The 24,067-nt window shown below is 37.5% G+C and overlaps 1 protein-coding gene across 10 annotated transcripts in view; it reads right to left on the bottom strand.

The window, feature by feature from the left end:
* The window catches only part of GULP1 (GULP PTB domain containing engulfment adaptor 1), a 163,459-nt gene that overhangs the window by 42,140 nt on the left and 97,252 nt on the right, over nucleotides 1-24,067 (bottom strand). For all 10 annotated transcript variants that reach the window (XM_068407587.1, XM_068407589.1, XM_068407593.1 and 7 more), the window contains one exon: nucleotides 3,496-3,567. In XM_068407587.1, coding sequence (XP_068263688.1) covers nucleotides 3,496-3,567 — 72 coding nt within the window. The remainder of the gene's footprint in view (nucleotides 1-3,495; nucleotides 3,568-24,067) is intronic.

Below are 24,067 nucleotides of genomic sequence, written 5' to 3'. Positions count from 1 at the left end.
CATTCTAGAAATTAGTCTGACTAGAAAAGCAGAAAGAAAAAATTGTTTGTAATAAACTATGAGAACAGTGCATCTTAGAAATAAATACGCACATTTTAAAACATTAGTGTCCAACTTTCTTCTTTCTCCTGCAGTACAGCTCCAAGAAATTTGAAAACATGAGGGGAAATCCCAACTAGATAAACCCACTGGACAACCCTCTAGAAAAATTAAATATAGATGCTTGAAAAAACTGTATATTCAAATTGCAACTGACCCAGCAAAATTAGCAAGTGTTTAGAAAATATAGTAGTAGTATTTGGGATAAAACAAGTACAATGAAGCATCATGAAAAATTTCCTCCAAGTTACTGTATTTTACTGCGGAACATCAGCTCCACCTGCTGGGAAAAGTCAGTTCATGGAGCTGCGTGCTACGGTTTTGCACAAACCTGTATCTGGCAAGCGAAGAGTCTTTGTCCTGTGAGTCAAGAGCTTTTGATTTAAAGAAAGAAAGAATTGTATATCAAATGTCTATTCAGACACAGTTTGATGACATGATGGCTTAAGAAAAATAGTTTACAATGACAGTATTTCTTGGTCTATATATCACTGTAAGCATGTGACTTCAAAAGGTTATCAGTGTGATGCATGCCAGGTGTAAAAATAGGTCCAAATATTAAGAAAGACAGATGTTTTTCTGCTAGCTATTAATTTTCATTAAAAACAAATTATTATTAAAAATATTGTGATTAGAACCAAATCCGTATAATAAATATATATATAGTATCACAAGCTACACATCTTGTAAAAACCCTCCTATTCCAAAAAAACACTATGTTTTCTTTCAATATAAGATACTAGTTTTCAAGCTGTTTTCACTGGTTTAAAATTTTAATTGACAGTTGCTAAAAACAAGCTAGAGATGTGTGTGTTAATAATAAAATCCAGTACCTCTACGCTTGTCTTCAAAGAATTCAGATGCAGAACATAAAACAATGTTGAAATGAGTATTCAAATAATTGAGGATAGTTTCAAACATAAAAACCTCTTTATTGCTCTCTGAATTCTCTTCCAAGATTTTTCAAGTCTTTCCAAAAGTTGTCTTTAATTACTTCTGAGTTTTCTAATAAACTTGTGATTATAGAAGATTCCATGTGATACTTGACATCTAAGCTCCAAACTTCCAAGTTTGAAGAAAATAGTGTAATTCTGGCAGCAAAGATTCAGACACATATCTCCAAGGCGGTTTATTTAGGGAACACACATAGAAAGTTAGAACAGATATCTGCATACTCCAATGACACCACAAGAATATACAAAAAATGTCTACTTTTAAATTTTAGTGCTAGGCTGTCAAAATGTTTTTTCCTCAAGAAATGAAAATAGTTTTGACTCTTGCTACACTTCAGAGAACAGTTATTTGAAATCCTTTTTGGACCTACATTCACAGCAAACTATTTTAAGGTAGCAAATCATGCAATCCAACCCACCAAAAGCTTCCAGTGCTCAGTGAGAGCCCAGGTTAGCCTGGAGTTCCACCAGTGAGACTGAGACGCTTAGCAGCTGCTCTACTTAGGAGGAGCCTGATAAAACATCATTAAAATGGAATCAAAACTTCTCCACAGCAGGATATTACCTTGACAGATTTCCGCACAGAATTAACTTTGCTCGGGGTAATGGAATTTTATAAACACAAACCACCTAACACAAGGCTTCACTCCAGTATTATTCATAAACTGTACGAGGAGCGCACAAAATCATACGTTTTGTTTCCACTAGTAGCATGCTGCAATGGTTAAAAAAGGGTCACACTTACATTAGCCTAAAACACTTGAAAACAGCTAGGCAATAATGTGTCTGATGAACTGCAGCAGAGTAAATCTTTTTGGCATAAAACACACTAAGAATTGACTAAGCGAATCTTTAAAGGCACCTGCACTATTTTGGTAGAGTGAAAATAATGGCAAAGAACAACTGTTCCAGTACCTTAACACAATTACTAATCAATCTTGTAAAGATGGCTTTTTCAAGGGAAACCTCAGTCTTAAAAGCTGAGCTACATGAAGTGTGTTTCCTGCCTTCTTTCTTCCTTTTTTGTTACAGTAATAACATAGAATCAATTTTTTTCAATATTGATTCCCCAAATTTTCTGTCAATTTCTGAGGAACTTCTGTTTAAATGAATAATGAAAACCCTACCAAAAGTTATGGAAAGTACAATAGTAGGCAGAACAATTTTTACATCTAAATAAACTAATGCTCCAATAGCTCTAAGCAGCTAAGCACGAAACAGTACAATTCCCCCGCAATGTGAGGTAGCAGACAAATCAGATCAGCATTCCCTACCACAACTCATAGCATCTGAAGAGCTTTAAGCATATGAGCTGTCACTCAAACAGTCAAGTCAAAGCCACGTTATCAGCTAGCAACCCTCAACAAGTCAACCACTAGCAAGTAGTGATACATTAAGGCTAAAACCAAACAACGTAAGCGTACCATGAACGCAATTTTCCTGTCTCTCTTTGGTCACTGCACTAGGATACTTTCCATTTACCTACCAAGGCCCTGAGTGCCCAAGGACGTATAACCAAGAAGAAATTGTAAACGTCTGATTTTCTCAGCCATCTGTGTGCACCAGCACATAGATGGTGTTTGTGCACACAGACTTCCAATGAAACATGAAGACCTGGAGGACAAGGCAGTAATGTCCCTGGTCATAAAGAGGTTTATATTGGTTTGTAAACCCTATTCCTCTCAGTACAACTCTATTTCCAGATATATCACCAATTATCACAGCTGGAGAGTGAATAACATTCATGCCAGTGTCATAAACCTTCACCTCCAGTCTAACAGTTTACATGGATCAGACACATCAGCTTTAGATGAAGAGCAGTCAGGGACAGCCAGTACCCATGGAGCTATCACAGCCCATTTACAGCGTGGTTTGACGTTCTTACTCCTGTTCTCTGGTACCAACCGCTTACCTTAAGTGGGTGGGTACTCTATGTTTTGCAACAAGGGGCAAGTCACCTAACTGAGGGTCATAGGAAGCACTGCACAGCTCAGAAGAATGCAGGACAAGCATTGCTGAAGTCACTAGTTATTTGGTCAGGGAAGAGTTCAATTTCTTAAATTCCCTAACAACATATTTCAAGTGCCATAATTACAGGCATTCAATAGCCATAAAGTGAGGATGGCAGCTAAAACAAACTGTTGCTACCTAAGCTAGGATTAATGAAGCCCTAAAGTTTCCAAAGAACAATCATTACACATTAAAGGTACACAAACTTTATACTATAAATAATTGTGTAGTCTAGGAGACAACTAAATATATGTAAAACAGAACATCTGATATGGACATAATAGGGAAGTGCCTACACATCAGTGAAGAGATTAGTAAAAGCAACTGCTTCTAGAAACAGTGACTTTACCTAGAAACACTCAAAAAGTGTCTTACCTGTGAAAACACGTTAAGAACACATTCCATTTATATTTCATTAAAAATGCCTTCTTACCTTTAATTTTCTAACAGCATCTCTTACAACTTCTGTGCCTTTGGGCTGCTCCACTTCCGTACTGCCAAGAAACTGAAAAGATGGTAATTCGTGAGAAATAAGTTATGCATTGAAAGGCCTAATTGATGCATGTAATCTTATTTTCCGATTATTTACAAGTAACACTTTGGAAAGACAATCGTTTCAATAATAGATTAATAACAAAACTTCATACAGCTATTTCTAATCAAGATAATAACAAGAATTAAATTCTAATTAGACAAATATAAGAGTTATCAAAAGCAGCTTTTTAAAAACATTTTCTTTATCTCAGTCCTATACAAGTCTGTAGATTTAGAGGTTAAGTACCTTTTTCCACCGGGAAATTGTCATTTTGGTAATACCATCTCTTTTGGAAAATAATGAAAAAAATGCAAAAAACCACCTGAATATATGTGAAACATACTTTCCATGAATCTACATGACCCAATGATTTGGACTATGTTACTAAAACTTTCACAGAGTGATGCAAGATAAATTAAAAAGGCCTCATTTTGCTCTCAGAGCCGCTCAGTAACCTCATGGATTTAAAGGAACCAGGCTTCACCTGACATAAAATAAAGGGCTCATATTCCAAGAATTCCTATTAGAGATCATATTTTTACCAAGGAAGGTTTTAATGAGAACAAAATATACACCTGTTAACATACACAGCATGATATTTCAAGGGAGCTTACCGTTTCTTTATTTGTACACAGAAATGCCTTTACATTCTGTACAGCTTTGCTTGCCTTCTACTATACTGTTATGAAAGGTACGGTAATCCTGCCTGAACCACACCTGTGTAATAGTTTAATTAATTTTGAATTGCCCGATTTTCACATTGAGGTACAGTTGATTTCAAGTCACACCATGTACCTGTATATGCCAAAATAATGCTAGCAAGAAAGAAAACACCCGTTTTTCTCTGAAGTACACAATTTTCTGTGTAACATGACGCACAGAGGTTTAAGTCTTAAAGGAACTTAAATTTGCCAAGCTGCAGATGCTTTCAACATAGTAACTCTGAAGTTTTTGATTTTATTAAAACTTCGGAATTTTTATTGTAGCCAACATGCTCAAGCTATACACCTGCAGAGAAACTTTGCAGCTCTACCAATATTTGCTACTGACTTTGAAATATGATGTGCCATCCTGAATATAGCAGTGTGCAAATCAAAACACGAGGCACATCTGCTGTCAATACTCTCTACTACTACAATTCTCCAGCTAGGAGACCAAGGTTTTGTAAATAACAAAGCAGAAACCTCTATTATTGATTTGTTGTCTTTCATGCAACATCTCCGATGACTTTAAATAGAGATTGTGTTCTTAGCTGGAAAAGTGACAGTTGCAGAAAATGCGTATAGAGAAAGAAGAATAATTCTTGGACAGTGTGGATACTATATGTAAGGGAAACAGAAAGAGAAAGGTGAGTGAACGTACATGAGCAAATGTGAGTTAAAAAAAAGGTAACCACAAGCTTGAATGGACAAAAAAGAAAGTAGATAAGGACAAATGAGAATCTAAGAGGAATACTAATAATACCAGATATCTGTACACAGGCATATTTACACACCACCCACTTGGCTTGCTGCGAAGTTTGTGAGCAGGCCAGGGTACGTTATACACAGTACAGGAATCCCGTGTAAACATAGGGAATAACAGCTGCAAGTGTGGACAAGGCTCAATGAACAGAGAACACCGGTCACTGCTGCCCACAGTGAGGTGGAAGACGGCTGAGCGTACTTCATCCACATGTGCTTCCTAATATCGGTGTGGTTTTGCAACTGCCAGCTCCAGAGGCATTATCAATGTAAGCAGCCTGATACATCTTGACACACGTTTAGGGCCAGGTCTTGGGGGGGATTGTGGTGAGTACACTTCTAGATGCCCTGAGGTATGCTGACTCGCCTGCAGTCACTTCTCCAGAAGGGCACAGGGCTGCCCTGAGTTTCTTATTTTCTTACTTCCATCCAGATGGCTGAGATCTGAGAGAGGAAAAGACATCTCAAAAGCAAGAGTAATTTCCCCCTCCCTCTCAGTTATCTCCCTCTGATTCAAAGTCCAAGAAAGATGAAGGTATCTTCACTGTGTTCAATAAATCCGAGCAGCAGACCAATCTTTCCAAGAACAATAACTTGCATAAATGCTGTTTTCCCAGGGGCTTGGACCTCATGCTAATTCACATTACTGCCTTAGAAAGCAAATTAAGCTTCTGCCACAGCTGGAGCATCTGCTAAACCTCACTGAATTTGTAAGCCTATAGTAATGTTCCCCAAATCAGAAATTACCATTTCTGATCACGGTGGTGGGGAGGGGGGGAGAAGTAGGCATCTAAATAGAAAGATTAACTGATGAAAGCACAGGTTTAAATGACTGTCAAATCCTGAAGAAACACATACTGATTGGGTTGGCTCAACAAGCTACGAAAGAAATAAACAACCGAGACTCAAGTATATGGAAACTTCATGAGCATTACATCGATATTTATGGAACATCACTTTACCAGCCAGAATTCTAACAGCCATTTGCAATGCACTGTCTTCCAGATGAGTATCAGTTCTGACATTAAGCATCACTACTGAAATTTTTATTGCTCTCGGCAGTTTTGAACTGGATGTGGAATTAGAGCTTATGCTTAATAAACTATTCATTGTAAGAAAATACAGTAGGATGCATTTAATCCATAAATACAAAGGAGATTTGTGGCTTAAGTGTTAATATCAAATCAGAGATGATGAGACCATGCCATGGGTTGCATTGTTTGTACCTCATATATATTTTTACCTCTTAACTGCAGTTCTATTTTTTTTATTCAGGTAATCTCAAATTTTAGTCATAACTGGTTAAACATTTCATGCCTGACCTTCATACACTTTCTCATTTGATTTATTTATTTAGGGTAAGACAGTAATAAAAAGAAAAACAGCGACTAAAGGAAAATATTCTGAATATTTGTATTAAATAGACTGATCTATTTTGGGACAAAATATTAAAAGAATTTCAAACCAAGACAATTTATTTTCTAATAACAAAAGAACGACTATGCAATATAGATTTAATACATAGCTAATATATTAACTGCAGGCTTTTATTGCTTGCTTTTTCATCTGCTCTGTACCTTTTGTGTGTGATTTGCCCTATTATCATATTTAATATTAGGTACCAGTTACTATGGCATTACTCATCACAGTTAAGCTAAGCAAACATAGATATTTGCAAAACTGAGACTTGAAATGACAAGCTCAGAGCGATGAAGGTCTCTGTGTTTGTATAATCCCGAACACACAACGGATGCGCTGCCACCTCTGGGACTTCTAAAGTAAATAACTAACAACTAATTCACCAGCCTCATGACATGAGGAGATGGCCTCTTCATTACAGTCTTTTCAGCAGATTTTTCTCACCAAATCTCACAGGAACACAGAGAACAAATATTTGTTCTATCAGGAATTCAGTACAGCTGTGACTTGAATAGTATAAATATTCATCGTGGAAGAGTTTCTGCAACAAAAATTTCAAAGCAAAATTGGTAAGTATGAAACTTCCATTTTCAAGATCAGGCTCCTTCAGAAAGCAATACTGATGCAGAATTCTAGATGGGAACTTTAAAAGTCAGCAATTGCTTTGATCACTTCAGGTTTCCTCCCCCAGCAATGGCCCTCTTGCAGATCCAGCTGACGAGGAACAACAACAATGTGAAATATAACTGTTCCAGAGAGTCAAGCTAATACAACTCCTACGCTTAATTTAATTGCAGAATAGAGAAACAGAAAATAATGTAGCAGGTCCCCTTCAGATCATTTGGTATTAGTTCTATATGCAATTGAATAAATGCATTAATTTCTTAAGTGTTCATTAACATCAAATACCTAATACAAATTTAAAACATTTACATACGATTGTTAGATCTGTTTACTGTTTGCAACTAGTAAAAGGGTTATGCTTGAAGTTGGTGTACTCCATGCATAATAAGCCAATTTAAACAAAACTGATCAATAAATTAGGCATGCCACTAGACTCATCTTTTTAAATATTTATGTATTGTTGAGTGCTAATAAGAAATTCACCGTAATCATACTGAGTTTCAGTATGATTTGGGGGATGTTTTAATAAGTTCGAAGGAGATGACATTTCATATTTCGTATAACATAAAGCAAACTAAGGCTATTTTTTTCCCGTATAAATTACTACACAGTTTTTCATTGCAGTCTGCCATTCTTCCAAACACATTCCCTATAAAACTGATGGAAGGTTATTTTTCTAATATACTACTTATCCTGATCTCACTTGCAGCTGTCTATAATCAGAAATAACTTTTATGAGGCCAACAGATCTTATCAGTCAAAACAGTTTAACTTTTCCTTTAAAATATATTAAGGCTTGTTCTTCCCTCATTGATGTTTGCCATTAAAAAAGTGAGCTGTTGACCAGCCACACATAAGACGAACACATCGGATCAAACTGTTTATAATCTAGTATTAGCAGACAACCAGATGTGCTCACTCCACACGCAAAGATTTGCAAGAGAGTGCAGCTGCGGAGAATTAACAGACACTATTTCATCATATTAGAATCAACAGCAGTTTTATCATTGACAGCAACTGGGAGAATAATTCAGCCCTATAATGGCCAGGAGGGTTGTCTGACACAAGAACTAGTAAACAGACCCTTTGTGGGGAATACTTCTTCCTTCAGAATGTAGTTGAAATGAAAATTTTCCTATGCATGTAACTTAAGCAAGACATGTTTTGGTCCAACTCTATAGTGAAATTATTTAAAATGCTTTTTAAGTTGCACTTTGGCTGGAGAAACTATGAAAATAAAAAGTATTTTTTATTTTTATTTTGGTGGCTCAATTAAAAGTCAATTCAAGTGTAGGGCAACTTCAGGCATTCAGAATCCTTTACAGTTCTGACAAGTCTATTGCTGTTATCACATGCTCAATAGCTATTAGTAAGGTCAGGTGAATTGTTAAGGATAACAGTTCACTTTTTTCCTTGTCATTAACAAGACAGTCTTTGATAATTCTTCCTCCTGTCAGCTTACATTTTGGCTCTCAACATTTTACTTATTTTAGATGCAAAGTATATCCAGGTGCTTTTCTTCAAAACTTACAAGGAATACAAAAAAAAAATCCACCCTTAGGAAAAGTTATTTTTACCAAGGTCAAAAAAAAAAAAAAACCTGAAACCTAAATCTTGACTAAGAAATATTTTTAGGTGCACTTTTGAATATTTAACATAGACTTCCACTCTTCCAGTAGAGAGCAGTGTAGGATATTTTAATAATAAAACAATATCTGTTTTCTTTTGTCATCACATTTCAATCTTTAAAAAACTCTAGCCTTTCACAGTGCCACATTTCTCTGAAATCCCTGAACATTAAAAGTTCTTTTATGAAGACTTAAATGCAATTATATGAAAAAAAGTACTTACCAAACTCATAAAATAAAGGAAAAAAGCAATGAGAAATTACTGGATACCTGCTGCCAAAATTTGAGAAATTAGCTCCTTCTACAGCAGAAGTTGGAGAGATGTTGATTTACTGATGAAAGGAAGACAAATGTATCCTCATTCTGATAACATCAGAATGACAGTATGGAATATAAAATGAGAATGAAGGTTTTGAAGCTATGCAGAAAATAGATGAACGAATGTCTAAGCTGTTAATGACTTCCTAAGACATGAACCATTTTTGTTCAGCATTGTGTATGTGAACCTTCTCCATCAATTAAACAGCAGAAGTACAACATGGACTATAAAGTACAGACCTCTTTCTGGTTTGGGTTCCTTCTCTTTCCCCACCCTACAGTCCAGTTCCCCACCTGTAACAGCTTCCTTGGTTCACTACTGACACGTTTTTGCCAGAGTACATAAACGTTTAGATTTTTCCCTTTTGGGGAGCTGCACTTCTCTAGTGACACCTTAAGAATGCCTTAAGACACCTTAAGAACACCTTAGTGACAACTGCATCTCCCAGGCGTGATTGCTGCTCAAATGAGAGCAGAAGTCACACTGACCACATGAGAATATGAGAGAGAAAAGTGCCACAGACATCAGCACATTCCCTGAATATCCCCTGCTTGTCGGACATGTAACGTTCAGCACAAATGGTCACTGACATAGGGAAAAACATTCTAGGCATTTTTTCTGAGGGAGCATTGTAGTAGTAATTGCAAAAAAGGAAGGCGTGCATGATTAACAACATAAAGAAAAACAGAAGTGTCTTTTGATGGAAATCAAATATTACCAGGTATTTCATCCATCAGTAGAATTAAGCCAAATGCATGTGAGAAAACACATAGGTGAAAATATTTACAGTAATTAAGATATGAAGAAAGAAAAATCTATTTGATAAGCTATTAAAATGCTGGGGGCGGGGGAGAGCATTAGAGAAAGGACCATAAAATAACTAGGTAACCATTAACAAAAGAATCTTCCAGATGCAGTGATATAAAAACACATTGTGCTTAATTTTAAACAAACCCTCAGCAAGCTACACTGGTTTAATTTGTACTTTCTCCTATTCTCTAGAAGTGTAGTAACTAAGAACTCATTATTATTGAATGTGTAAGAAATCATCTCAGTCTAAATTTGGTTCAATGACTAAATAATAAAGAACATAATTTGATAACTAAAGCTTAACATGTCTTTGAACAGTTGATGGGCATAGACAATACAGACATTTCCTCGGAGCAGTACACCTCACCAGGCTCTGGATGGGGTTCTTGCCAGGAACCTGAATGTCTGGAAGCAGGAGTACCTAGAAATGTTCTGGTTAAGATGCCTGAGAAACTGAGGACACATGTAGGTCCTAATCCTGCCTACACCTGTCTCCTAACCCATGTTCAGATTTGATGAGAAGAGAAATTACATGGCTGCTCACTGGGAAGAAACTTGAAGTGTGGTCCAGTAAGCTAAAGCTAAGCTTGGTGCAATTTTAAAGGCAAAAGAATGAGAATAATTACACCAGGTCAGATTCTTCCTCAAGTCCCACTGCATTTTAATCCATAGCCAGATGGGGAAAAACTAAAGGGCACAGAAAAAGGAGAATACAATAGGTGCATACATTTATATTACCATAACCAGTTTCTTTGTAAGCAGAATTTCAGGAGAATTTAGGACACACTTTGTAAATGATCAAAACTTAGACCTTCTCCAGAGAGATCAGTCTGGTCATATGCTAAGGAGGCTATCAACAAGGATATATTTAACATTAAATCAGATTGCAACACAGCTACCAAAGCTGTTCTCTGCCTAAAACCGTCTAATACTAAAGGTAAAATAATGTTCAGAAATACAGCTAGTACCTCCACAAGGAAGGTAAGATCAGGCTGGAATACAGAAAGAAAGCAAAAAGGTAAAAAGCTTATCTTGTCAAGACTGTTGCTATAGAAAATACCAGTTGTACAAGAAAAAATGTTCAGTATTTCTTCAGTCCATCAATCTACGCAGCGCTTCAGAAGCACATCTCAAACTGTATCATGCCCTGAATAGCTGTCAGGCTGAATCTGAAGAGTATAATGGAGCTGGGGTGGGGATGGCAGAGCATACACTGCTCTCCCATTGCACACACCATTATCAGCCACCTCACAGCTACTCAGATCTTAGCCACAGGCTGAGAATAAACACAGCTACATGCAGACTTACTTCCATCTAAAACAACTGGATGAGGAAAAAGGGGTCCTTTGGCCCTGCAGCCTTGTTAGCTGGAGCTAACAGTCCATGGCCGGTCTAAGTGGGCTCTACATTCCCACCCAGGGGGACACAGAGGCAGCAGCAGGAGGGCAATAGGAATGTCCGTTCAGGATTCTCCAGCTTGGAGCAAAAAACCTGCCAGCTCAAGTAACTTTCAGAGAATCCTTTAACAGCTTTTCATGTACAGGAAAAGGGCTTAAAGAGGAAGATTTTAACAGTGCACAAATGACAGTGATGCTAATATTAGTAGTATATCATACTGAAGGCCTGTTTTTCTTTTAAGCCCGGGTGCACTTCCCATAGCTGATATATAAACAAAAAAATCAGAGATAATATTTGGCATGAAACAAACAAGGGCAAGGGAAGATGGAAGTGAGGACAAATATATCACTGGAGAAAAATCATTTCCTATCATGTGTTCTCTGGTTGTGACTGGAACACACACATTCTTTTGACAGCGTTCTTTCTTCAGATGTGCTGCACTGTTCATTACCCTTCACATGCCAGAATCCTGTGCTCAGAGACTGGATAAAATGAAGGAGTAAATTTAAAAACAACGTGCTTCCAGACTTTAACCTCTGGATTACCATTTGGACACACTCAGTGTTTCCAGTTTTGGCGTTTACACATGGGAACAGTTTTTGTTTTTTTTTTTTTTGGCAGAAACATCTGTCAGCTCCTTTTACTGCAACAGGAGATGTCTGTGGGTAATCCAAAGGCACCATCATCAGGTTATTATAGCTCCTTTGCTTCAATCCAGAAACTATTAACACTTAACACAGATTCACCTAACATCAAACAATGGCACCAAATTACTGTCTTCTCTTTCTCCACTGCTATTTATCAGCTCTGCAGAGCCTCCTGTAGTGTATCATTGTTACTGCGTGGAAGTTTTAGGATAACTAACAAGAGGTAACTCATCAAATGAGCATACTGTTGACTAATGTGATCTAACCTGACCACATTTGTGGTCTTTCTGCTTCTGACTTGTCTAGATAATGACTGAGCCATTCAACTACAGATGCTGAATAACATCCTTGCCAGCTCCTGCAATCCTCTATCATCACTGTCAGTTTAGATTTTATTTAGTCTCTGACCTCCAGGAAGTAACAACTGTCAACTCTAAACTCACTGTTGAAACTTAAAATACAGTATCTTTGTTTCTGTAAGAGTTATCGCCATTGAATCAACATTCAGTGAAGGTGTTTATTCAAACAGACTATACTTCTGATAATGCGGGTGCAGAGGGAAGGGTACCTGTACGTTCACAAGAACCATTTCGTACCTGGACAGGGAAAACAGAACTATATTATCAAACTTGACACTTCCTTTAGAAAGGTATATTCCAAACATGAAGCCTCTGATACTCACTGAAGACATATCATACAGCTTGAATGCCTCAATTCAGAAGATTTGTATCACTGACTGGATTGTTCTCAGTGAAAAAAAATCTAACTTAACTGAAGAGAGTCCACCTAGAAATAATTCACAGTCACTATTTTAAACATCAACATTTCAGCTTTAGAAGTGCATAATAACAGAGTAGACAGATTTTTCAGCATTACAAGTCCATAATTAGAGAGTAGGCTTAGTTCTGCACCACAGGAATTGGATTCAACTCAAGCATCATTTCTTTATGGAAATAGTAAGGTCAGACTAAGCCCTCAAATTTACTGAAATACTATTTTTCACCGAGTCCTAGATATTTTCAAATATCTTAATGTAAGAAAGTTGGCAAAATCTTGTACACATTTTTTTTTTCATAAACCAGGTGCCAATACAGTGAGTTAATTTATATTAACCATTAAGACACAACTGTAACAATTCCTATATTCCACTCAAACGTACTGAAGAAATACAAACAGCTCTACATCTATAGACTCTTTTGCAAAGACGTCGAATGTACTGTTAGAAACTTTAGACCACAGAGACCATCTTTGCTTTAATTCCCACTTCATGTCAGCAGATGCCCGCTAGCAACACTGGCAAGTCTAAAGGGAACTTCACTGGCAGTGTGAAAAAACCTTTTCACTGTTACTACTTGTATAAACCCACTAGTCTACCCAAATTGAGGTTACAGTTCATTTTCTTTAGCCTTCCCATAAAGGACAGACCATCCTCACCCCCTTAAAAGCCCCCAATCTAGTACAGCGCTGCAATTAAAGGCACAGCAAGATCAAGATCCCAAGTGCTGGTATTCTCACAACTTTCTTAAGTTACCACTATAACACCCTGCACAAGACGTGCAAAACTGCTGACCTAGTTTTTGGCTCTGTTCTGCCCTGCTGTACCAAGCCACTGGTTTTCATGATGCCACTGCTCCTTTAACTGTAGCATGTACTGCTCTGCTCTGTGTTAGCATTCTGCAGGCTATCTCGCTTTCTTCACAAAATATAGCAAGTTAAAGCTTGAACTCGGTATTCTCAAGCTCCATCTGTCCTGCTGACTTTTTTTTCCTGTTGTAAATATTCAGCCTATCAAAGAAAACCTCCCCAAGAACAATGAAAACTGAACAGAGATGACAAAAAAACCTTATGAAGAAACAACCTATGTTGTCAAGTATTCAATAACAAAACCAATCTTTGTTCACAAAACTGGCAAAAACATTCCACTTTACCAATAAGATGAAGCTTTCTACAATTTGGAGTGTTTTGATTAACTCAAAGCTTCTTTAATGGAGTGAGGCAGCTGAATCAGGGGGGCAACTCCAAGCCACATAAGTAAACAGGCCATGATGTCATTCAGAAAGTGGCTGTTCCTTCAAAGAGATATTTCCCAGATGACTTCATTGTTAGGCATGAATCTGAGTACAGGCTTCGCATTCTTTCTTTCAAAACAACATGTACAAGAACAGCCAGGAGTTTCCATGGGCCGGTTCAAGGTGGGATTATGCAATTCTGACCAGTCTGCAATAACTTCTTCAGACTGCAGCTGGGACACAAATCCATTAGAGCCTTCCTCTGTTCAATGTAAATGAACCCTACATGTTGCGGAAGACATTGTGATGTTTTTTTATATATATAGTATATGTATTAATTAGGACAAATGGAAAAGTATTGAAGTTACTTTTTTGTACTGGAAAATACTAACAATATCTTATAAAAGCAGAGATACAACTCCACAGACATTTTCAATTTTGTGAATAAAGTTTATTTTGCTCTAAACTAATTTCTACCTCCTTTGTCCTTGACTAACATGATAATGCTGAACTTCTAGTATCACTCTCTTTTGCTATGGCAACGTTCAATGACATTATAAACACAGAAACAGAAATTCCCTGGGGGACAAACACCAGAAGTCACAGCTAGGAACAAAATTCTCATTCAAATACAAATAGCCTTAGTAATAGGAACAAATAATTATTGCCCATTACTCTCAGTTTATTAAAACCCTTTTCCAATTTAATGTGAAATATGAAATTGCCTATTTTAAGGACATTGCATCTCCTCTGAATCAGGACTTTTAATACTGTGAGCCTTACTGCACCATAGATTAGAATAAATGACTCCTGTGTTAATTCTTGATTCATAGAAACACTTGGCTGTCAAGCAGAGGACAAGCAGTGCACCAGAAAGCAGTTATTCTGGAGAAAGAACCATGAGCGTGTGGAGCTAGGGCTTTAGCAGCCTGGAAATTTAATACCACTTTTAGTAATTTTTTCATGCAACACAAATTTTGAACATAGTCTGAACATTTTCTTTTAAACTATCATTACCACAGAAGATCATCTGCTCTCTAAACTCTAGTATTTTAACTACTTTAGTGTGTAGCAAGTAATTTACATATACATTCTATGGGGGAGATAATAGACACCACAGGACAGATATACGTACTGAAGTGTATTCAAGGACAGGAACGTGAAGTGTGAACTACCTTTGCTGGGTTTTTTGGTTTTGTTTTTTGTTTTTAAACTGCAGCTCCTATACTGAGAACCACTACATCTGTAAAAAAAGAATGAGCCTAACATTTTCTTCGTAAAGCACCTTCAGTGGGGAAATATGCTGAGTCAGTATGTAAAGTATAACCCGTAATCACATGGATAATCTATAAGAATGTGCTAAAATAAACTCCGTACATAAATTAATAGCAGTATTTTGATGTAAGTGGCAAAGTAAATGTCTGTGTTTTCCAATTAAAAATGCCATTTTTTTCTTTGGTCCTAAAAACTACTTCCTAAGCTCCATCTACTACTTTAAATGTACTGTTAATTTTACATAAATGACACCTGTAGATATCTTCCCAAGTTACTGTACTCACAGAAAACCCTCAGAAATTTTCAGAGAATATTTGACTAGGGTAGCCAAGCAAAAATCAGATTAACTGTTTAACTGTGGAAGTTGAAGAGAGAGAAGGTCCATGCAGCAGAGAAGAAAAACACCAAGGACAGGGGAGAGTAGTAATTCTGACCCCAACATCGCATCATGTTTGAAGTTCTCGAAAAATATCTTTAAATAAAGTAAGTATCTTGTGGGAAAAGAAAAAGGACAGGGAAACCAGCACTGGTTCTGGGTGCTTGGATCATTTGAACTGAAAAGGGGTAATAGCATTTAAAAAGTGTACATAGGAGTCAGGCTGAAAGAGAAAATGGAAGAACAGAGGCTGGAGTGTACCAGAACATATGGAAGCTTAAGACTAAATGGGTGGCACTTAAACACAGCGGTCTGATAGCATTTTCATCTACTACAGGTTCGTGACCACAGTACAAGATAACCTATTAAAGGATCTTCAGGAATGACATTTAAGATATTATGGAATAACATAACCATCCTGGAAATCTTTCTTTTGAAGTCTGGGAATGTACCCTTAGCATACCTCTGCCTCATTATCCACCAATGTCCTGCCTGCATAAAAGTCAAATCCTACTCTGAATCCCTCTCCTTCAACTCCGTCGCAGATTCTGGAAGCAAGTACTACAGAGGCAATGAGCCTTCACAAGAAAAGCACTTCTTACATTGGTTTAGCTGTACTGGATCTTTCACTTTTCCTACATGTAACTGGAAGTGTCTTCTTTGTGATGATGATTGTTTTAAGAACCTGTTTGTATTCTCGCTTGTTAAGTTGTTTTTTAGAAGAGACTGTCTTCACATAATCTCACCTGAAAGTCAGCTTAAAACATCTGTGATCACCATAATTCAACACTTGGCCTTCAGGCACTTCAAAAATATCAGTAACGGAGTTTTTTCAAAAAGCTTGCTAGGAAAAGAGTAATTTATTTTAAAATAATACTCGGAACAGAAAGAACTGCCTCTTTAAGCTACCATTCTATAGATATTTAAAACAAATTTGCAGAGCACTACCTAAACATAGGAAACATTTTTCCCTCTGAACAATACAAGTTAGGGAAATACATTTCTTATGAGAAAGATTATTTTAGCAAACTGCAAAAATGTTTAATAGTGACTACTTCAACCTGACAACATCAGATACAAAATGAAACCACTATTAAGATCCATCAGCAGACGAGATGGACATGGCAGATGAACTGTTCTAAGAGAACAGTCATAACTGAGTTGAAAAGTAATTTATAAATCATTTTACAATGGCAATTAATCCAATACTGATGTTGGCTGTCACTTCTTACTTCATAAAAAAATATTATGTTTTTCAATAAAAGACCTATAATCTGGTGCTAAAGTAGTAAAATTAATCTACTCTAGATCATTATAGTGATACTCGCATCGTTAGGTGAACATAAAATAAGAAAACAGTGTATTTTAAAATCCTTCATATAAGGATTTAGAGTCTTCTCTAAATAGCAACATAATCCTTTTTACTAAGAGAGCAGGTATTGAGAATACATTTAGTCTTGAGCTCAAGGCACTGAAGTAGAATTCAAAATTTGGGATCTGATTTGAGAACAGAGATTTGGGGCAGATTTGCAGAAAACCTCCCATATTACCTCAGTTCCCTATCTTTAAACTGAGGATAATAATTCACCCACTTCTTGCCTGCACGATCATCTAATTATTCCAGCTGAGAAGAAAGCTCATGAGAGCCACATCCAAGGTCTTCTTTTGCTTACTTATTCTGAACTTTGATCTATGACTATTTGCATCAGGGTAGCACCTAGAGCCTCCACCTCATTATTCTAGAGGCTGTACAAACATCAAACAGCTAGCCCTTAGCTTCAAAGAATTTATGATCTAATGAACTGTGATAAATTACACTAACCTCTTGGAAATGCACAGCACCATTTCAGTTAGTACCTCTGAGTGTTAGTGATAAAAAAAATCAATATAAAACATTGAACCCCATTCTTCCTTGTACACATAACTCTAACAGCAAATGTTAACACAAGTAAAAAGCTACATCTGGTACAAAATGAACAGAGCCCTCTCTGATTTTGAAAATAAAAAAATATGTGAAGAAGCCCAGCTTTCCCACCTTCCTCTCTTCTGGTTAGCCAAAGACAAGAGGGGGAAGATGGCAAGCCCCTGAAATATATCACTAAAGGAGTAAGGAGGATTCGCTTGACCACATACCAAAACAAGACTTCCCTCCCACCTAACCTTAATAACAGAATGCTCTAATTAATGTGATTTGCTGAGTAACTTATCTTTGTCTCCCTAGTATCTCCCATTTCAAAAGCACGCAAGTGCTACAGCAATAGTAAGAGATATGGCTTAGGGACATTTTTAGTCCATGCTTCAAATTATCTGTTCCTTCAAATGCAACCCTTGGTTCCACACATATCATTAACATTTGATGTATATCCTTGTTTCCACATTTTCCCTCTTTTTAGTCATACTACAGTAACAAACTGAAAAACAACTTGTAAAACTAGAGGAATTGACTAGATTTGATTTCTCTTACGGATTCAGAATGAAGAAAATATTACTTGTACAAAAATATACAGTAGGAAAAAAAAAATAAAGTTTAGACCAACGTAACCCATCTCTCTCTCCCTTTCAGTGGCCAATAATAATTTCTAGTGAAAATGCAAAACATTTTAACAAAGCTTTACAAATTAGTTCATGCAAATATTTCTCATTGCTATGTCCCAAGCCAGAAATTACTAGTTCCTCTACTAAGTTACACCTAAAGTTCTTAGGATCAAAGTTCAAAATGCTTTTTAAGACAGGCCAAGGTTGGCTTTACGCTTTCTGAATCAGTCATCTGAAGGAGGCATTTCTGAGAGAAATATTCATTACAGTTCAGGGATCCACAACTGACTAGTGCACATTATTATCCTATTAGAGTTAACAAAAGCCAGACACTGCAGCTGGTGACTTGCCCAATGGTTTCTTGAGGATGAATCCTCATGGAGATCGGTATGTGTGAAACTTTTCTTTCCTGAATGGTTAACAGCCTGGCTGTTGGACAGATCCCTGTAGTCTTGGTTTTGTTGTTAAAATTGTATGTCCTTGTAGAAGTTTTTGTTCAAAAGTTGTGCCATTCTCTTATTTTCTATGATCCAGTTCTATTTATTTTTTCTAGTTTATTTTGGGAGAGTTTCCTAATTACTTTTGGTGAATAGTAGATGTAAGAAGGCAGCAGCAGCTCCATAAACATAGCAAAGGCTGAGCAAACAGAAATACCCAGCTTTGTCAAAAGTAAACACGGGCGATGAGGAATTAATTCAACTGCATGCCTAATTCTCCTTTAAAGTAAGAACAACCTATAAACCCCTGTGGGCCACCTAGCCCACGACTATAGTAATCCAGATGTTTGAACTCTACAGCCTATTAGTTCCAGTGTCAGACATGCAACTCACTTGACAGTCCAGAGGCTAAAAAACCTTCTTGAAGAAACCTCACCTTCTCACAGCTGACAGCTCACATGTAAATATAAAAATGCAGAAAGAGTCCCCAGAGGGCATGCTAATGAGGCTAATTGGTAGTTTCCAGCAGACTTAAGGGAAGGCAAGGGAATAAATATCAGCAACACAGAAGGAACAGAAAGGGACGGGGAGAGTTGTGCAAGGTCTTTGGAAATGCCATCCTTTTTCTTTGCACACTTTTTTTTTTGTTTTGATAATTCTGTTTGGACAAACCTCTGAGTTTTGTTCAGTTGTCTTGAACAGACATTCATATCACTCACTGCCTGTTAGTAGATTGGTGCCTGCTCTTGCCTGGTGCTAAGGAACTCACGATTCTGATTATCTTTCACAGTAAAGTCAAGATTTATACTCAAATACTAATTTATTCTTTTTCTGGAGAATAAAAAAATTACATTGAAAAAGTTGTTACAAAGCTTCTAACGATTTTGAGTCTTCTGTCTCAACAGTCTCATTGCTCAGCTCTTTTGGGACAGATACCAGGCAAGGGCAGGGATGCATCTGTTTAAAACCTATTTTAAAGCTTTTAGTTAACAGTATCTTTAGAAATACGCCGTGTTCAATACTAAATGCCATATTATGAAGAATTGCTGTTGAAAGAGGGTTGCTATTACTACTATAGAAAAACTTCTACTTGCCTTTTTGTATATCATACATATATACAAATATATTTTTGTACTTTTAGAACTTGTTGGATTAACACTTCAACACATGTCTGTCCCACGTTCCAACAAACAGCTCTTCTACACCAAGACTACTGGAAAGAATCATAATTTATACAACAAAAATCATCTGAGAATGTACCTGGCACAGATGGGTCTCAGGTACCATGTTGTTAACCAGTGGACTCTGTTAATCATGCCACCAACACAAGTCTTCCTAACTGGAAGATACATGCCAGATAAATCAACACTACAGAATCCCCCAATGCAGATTTTCAAACTTACTTACCCAAAACAATGCACACACCTAGGAGATCACACCTTACAGTAGAAGGCTAGAGAAAGCCTTGAGCCAGAAAGAAGTTTCCCATATAGATATAAAAACTATGTGCCTCAAAATCCAGAAGTTTCACGTTCCAGCCCCTCTGTACCTCTGATCCCAAGATGAAACAGAGCAACAATATCCCATTTTTAAAGTAAAACCAAACATAAGGCTTAAAATTACATCTAGGCCTGATTCCTCCCCATGTCTAAAGAAACTGAGATCTAGCAACAACCTCTGCTCCAGAAACTTTAGAATCCCACTTCCTACACTAACCACAACCCTCTACAACCAAGAGACCAGCTCTGTAGTAAGCAGCAACATACAGCATTTTTCCTGTATGGGCACACCAACAAGGCTAACTCTTCAGGTCCTGCAGCATAAATTAAGCCTGTGTAGTTTTATTATTTCCCTTAAGCGGCATTCACGCTTTGAAGCTTAAACTAAACCTAACTTGAATGTGAAAGATAGCCAGACCAACTGCTATGGCAGTAGAAACCTCTTAGTAAGACAGCAACATCAACATTCCTCTTCAAGCCACGGGCCATGCAGCAATCGCCTAGACTGAGTAACTCCCACAAGCCTCCCTGCATCCCTGAGACATCCCTGGACAGCTGACTGAGCAACCAGCCAGACTGCACAGTGCCTGGCATGACTCAGACACAAAAGGGTGTATGGCAGGTGGACATGGGGACAGGCTACTTCGGAGGAATACAGAAACATTGTCCAGGCATGCAGGGTGAACTTAGTAAAGCCACACTTTAGCTGGAGATGAAACTGGTGAGGGATGTGAGAGGCCACGAGATGGTTAGGAAAATGGACCCCAGTGTATGGCTAAGGGAGCTGCATTTGTTTAACCTGAAGATGATGAGGCTGGTGTACGTGCGTGCATGCGTGTGTCAGGCTGAGTCACAAGTTGCAGCAGAAGAAATTACAACTAGAAATGAGAAAAAAATCCAAAATGACAGTGATTAAGTACTGGAATAGGCCGCCCAGTCTGCAAAACTCTGTCCTTGCAGGTATTTAAAGCTGAATTGTATGTATGAGGCTCTGGTTTGTCTCACCGGATTTTGAGGTCAGCCCCATTTTCAGATGGGAATCAACTGGATCATCTCCAGAGGCCCCTTCCAACCTAAATTATTCCAGATTCTTACATTTCAATTCCCAAAGCAAATCCTAATACAAATGCAATGTAACCAAAGAACAACTCTAATATTCAAGGAATCATAAGGTATTCATCTTTCTAAAACTGAGGGTGCCTCAAAGTCTGACAACAAGCTGAATCTCTTGCAGTTTTGTATTTTCAGATTATAGTTATTAGATACTATATCTACAGTATCAAACAACTGCTTCTAGAACTTTCTATCAAAAAATATGTCTAAACCTGTTGACTGTTTAAAAATAATTTTTCCCTGATGAGAGAACTGAAATTTAGACTGCTCATAAAGTCCGAGATGAGAAAAAAGACTGTAATTAAGCAGCCGGGATGCTTAAAGAGCAATGTATGTGAAGGCAATCTATGTGAGAGAAACAAACAGATTGGATACAAAGGAAACTTAACACTTGCTCAGAATAGGGAACACTCCAGGGCTGTGGCAGGTTACAGACCAGCTTCAATGCAGACTAGGGGCTCTGTCCCAACCCTGCTTCCCTACACAGTTATAACATATTACTTAATACATTACTGAGAAAAGCTCTTAAAAGACTTCTCAGATCCTATGCTGCATACACTACCGTTAATTGGTGTGATCTATTTTTTCTTCTCGCCTTGAAATTATAGCTTCCATCTCCTATTTGCATTGCAAATCTGTTTCATACTTGTAATTGAAGTATGTCATACAATACTCAGACATTTCAAGCAAAATGGAGCTTATGAAGAGACCAACGGATCACAAGCAGAACCTGAGAGAAGATGAGAGCTCTGGAGAATAGATCAAAAGCTCCTGTTTTGTCTTTCAGTTGCAGTTTATAATGTATTAAAAAAATGACCAATATTTTTTATCTCACTCCCCCAATTAAATTCACTGATAATTTTTCTTTTTTTCTGGAATCTACCAAAAATATTTCACTAAAACACATGTGCTCTAATGATTGCTTTTCCTGGGAGAGGAAAAGAAATGAAACATTATACATTATATTAAACTGTCTTGCATTATTTCAGAAGTTTTGAAACCCTTTTTGGTTTTTATTAGCCTTGAGTGGTCAAACGATGATGCAATGCCAGGTACAGATGCAGAGCAGGTGCAGCAAATAGGCTGTGTTCTGTGGTAGCAACCATGCGATTGCGCAGTCTCCCCATCCACCTGGGGAGGAGTTTGCAATAGCGCCGGGTGGACAAACCCAAAAAGGGTATCAGCCCTTACACTCACTGTAGTTCATGTTTGCATGAAATTAACTGTAATATTTGTAAACTAAAAGTTAGGTGTTAGGTGAAGTACCTTTATGAATCCTGTCTCTGCTTTCAGTACATCTTCATACTCGTCTATAACACTGCAGAATTAGCAGTATGTGTACCTGTAGCATCCAGATCTAAATCACTTCCCTCTCCTACCCCTGCACTCTGCAAGTGTTTATCAACTTGCCAAATTTTGATTACTTGGATCTAAGCATTTTGTCTCATGTATATGCCTCAAAATTATACACTTTTTGGTATTTATGTATGACACTGGGAGCGCCAGTAAAACCTAAAGTGCTCTGTGCAAGCTACACACAAATGGACCTTAAGAAAGAAAAACTGGCACTGCTCATAAACTTCATTCCTTTCTTGAAGCAGATCCATCTTCTAGAGAATAAGAGTGATCTGTAGAGCCTGAAGTTGTGCAGCTGGGTATTTTACATGTAACTAACAGAGGGCTATAGACACCTGGAAAGAGACCATACACTGTCGCTGTTCCCCAGATTTTTCTAATCTCCTCAGCCAGCATTCGGTTATAAAAGATACCAGTACTCCACTTACAAACAAGTCACATTCTTCAAAGCTTTCAGATAAGCAATAGTAAATGGATGCGAAAGACATCTAGGTGCAGATGCACGGATACCATAAGCCACACGCCTACAAAGTCTTGCAAAATGATCTTGGCGTGCTGACGTGCAGGGCACGTTGTGGGCTACCCAAGCATAGGCAACACGCGTTCACTTCATACAGTCTTTGAATGTGTGTGCACTCATATGCAGAGAAGATGTACAATTGCCTGCAAATACTGATCAACTTCCATTACTGTACAGTGCTACACTACTAATGGAACGTGAGGGATGGCTTTGTGCTCAAACAACTGGACCAAGGCTCAGGAGGCGCAGACTTAATTCTCGCCCCTTTACAAACTGGCTATGTAACCTCAGGCAAGACAGCCTGACAGCTTTTCAAAAGCACTCAGTACCCCACGGAGCCTTCTGAGGAACTAACAAAGGTCCAGATCTTAAGGAAGCTGAAATATTCACCAGTCTTCACAGAGACAAACGACAACTGAAACTACTTGAGGAACAGTTAAAACGCAGCTCCCCTCATTTAGCTACTTACATGAGACTACGTTTGTTGCTGTTGAAAGCTTAGGTATGATCCTGCTGCATCAGAGTCATCTATTTTGCAGGATATTTGTGGATATAATGCTATCCTCTCCCACCCTTCTCCCATTTTAAGTACGTAACCTTGTAAGCAAGATGGAATAGGCAGGTCCATTTCCCTGAAGCAGAGCAATGTGTTGACTGTACCCCTTGTAGACTCTAAATATTTTATGTTTTATTTACGTGACTATTCCATCTTTGGTATAATGACCCCCAAGTTTAATGACTGCAACGTATCAGAAATAACTATGTACACATTTGCATTTCCTTGTAAAATTATAATTTTCTGCTTTCATATTTCATTTGTATCTTTTCACAATACTCATTTTTCTTCTGCTTAAACACTAAATTAATTACGATTACATCCAAGACATTTTGATACTCTAATGAAAGTTAATTGGAATTAAGTTATTAATTCTAATTATAATAAATTAAATGTAGGAAAATGAATTATTTCTTGTAATGTCTCTTCTATTTCATTAGTTTCTAATTTTCAACATTTCCGTGCTGTTTGGAATATCTTGCTATA

Source organism: Nyctibius grandis, chromosome 9, assembly GCF_013368605.1.
Source record: "Nyctibius grandis isolate bNycGra1 chromosome 9, bNycGra1.pri, whole genome shotgun sequence".
In the NCBI taxonomy this organism is placed as follows: domain Eukaryota; kingdom Metazoa; phylum Chordata; class Aves; order Nyctibiiformes; family Nyctibiidae; genus Nyctibius; species Nyctibius grandis.
The sequence above is the reverse complement of the archived record's forward strand: the minus strand, read 5'-3'. Positions and strand labels throughout refer to the sequence as shown.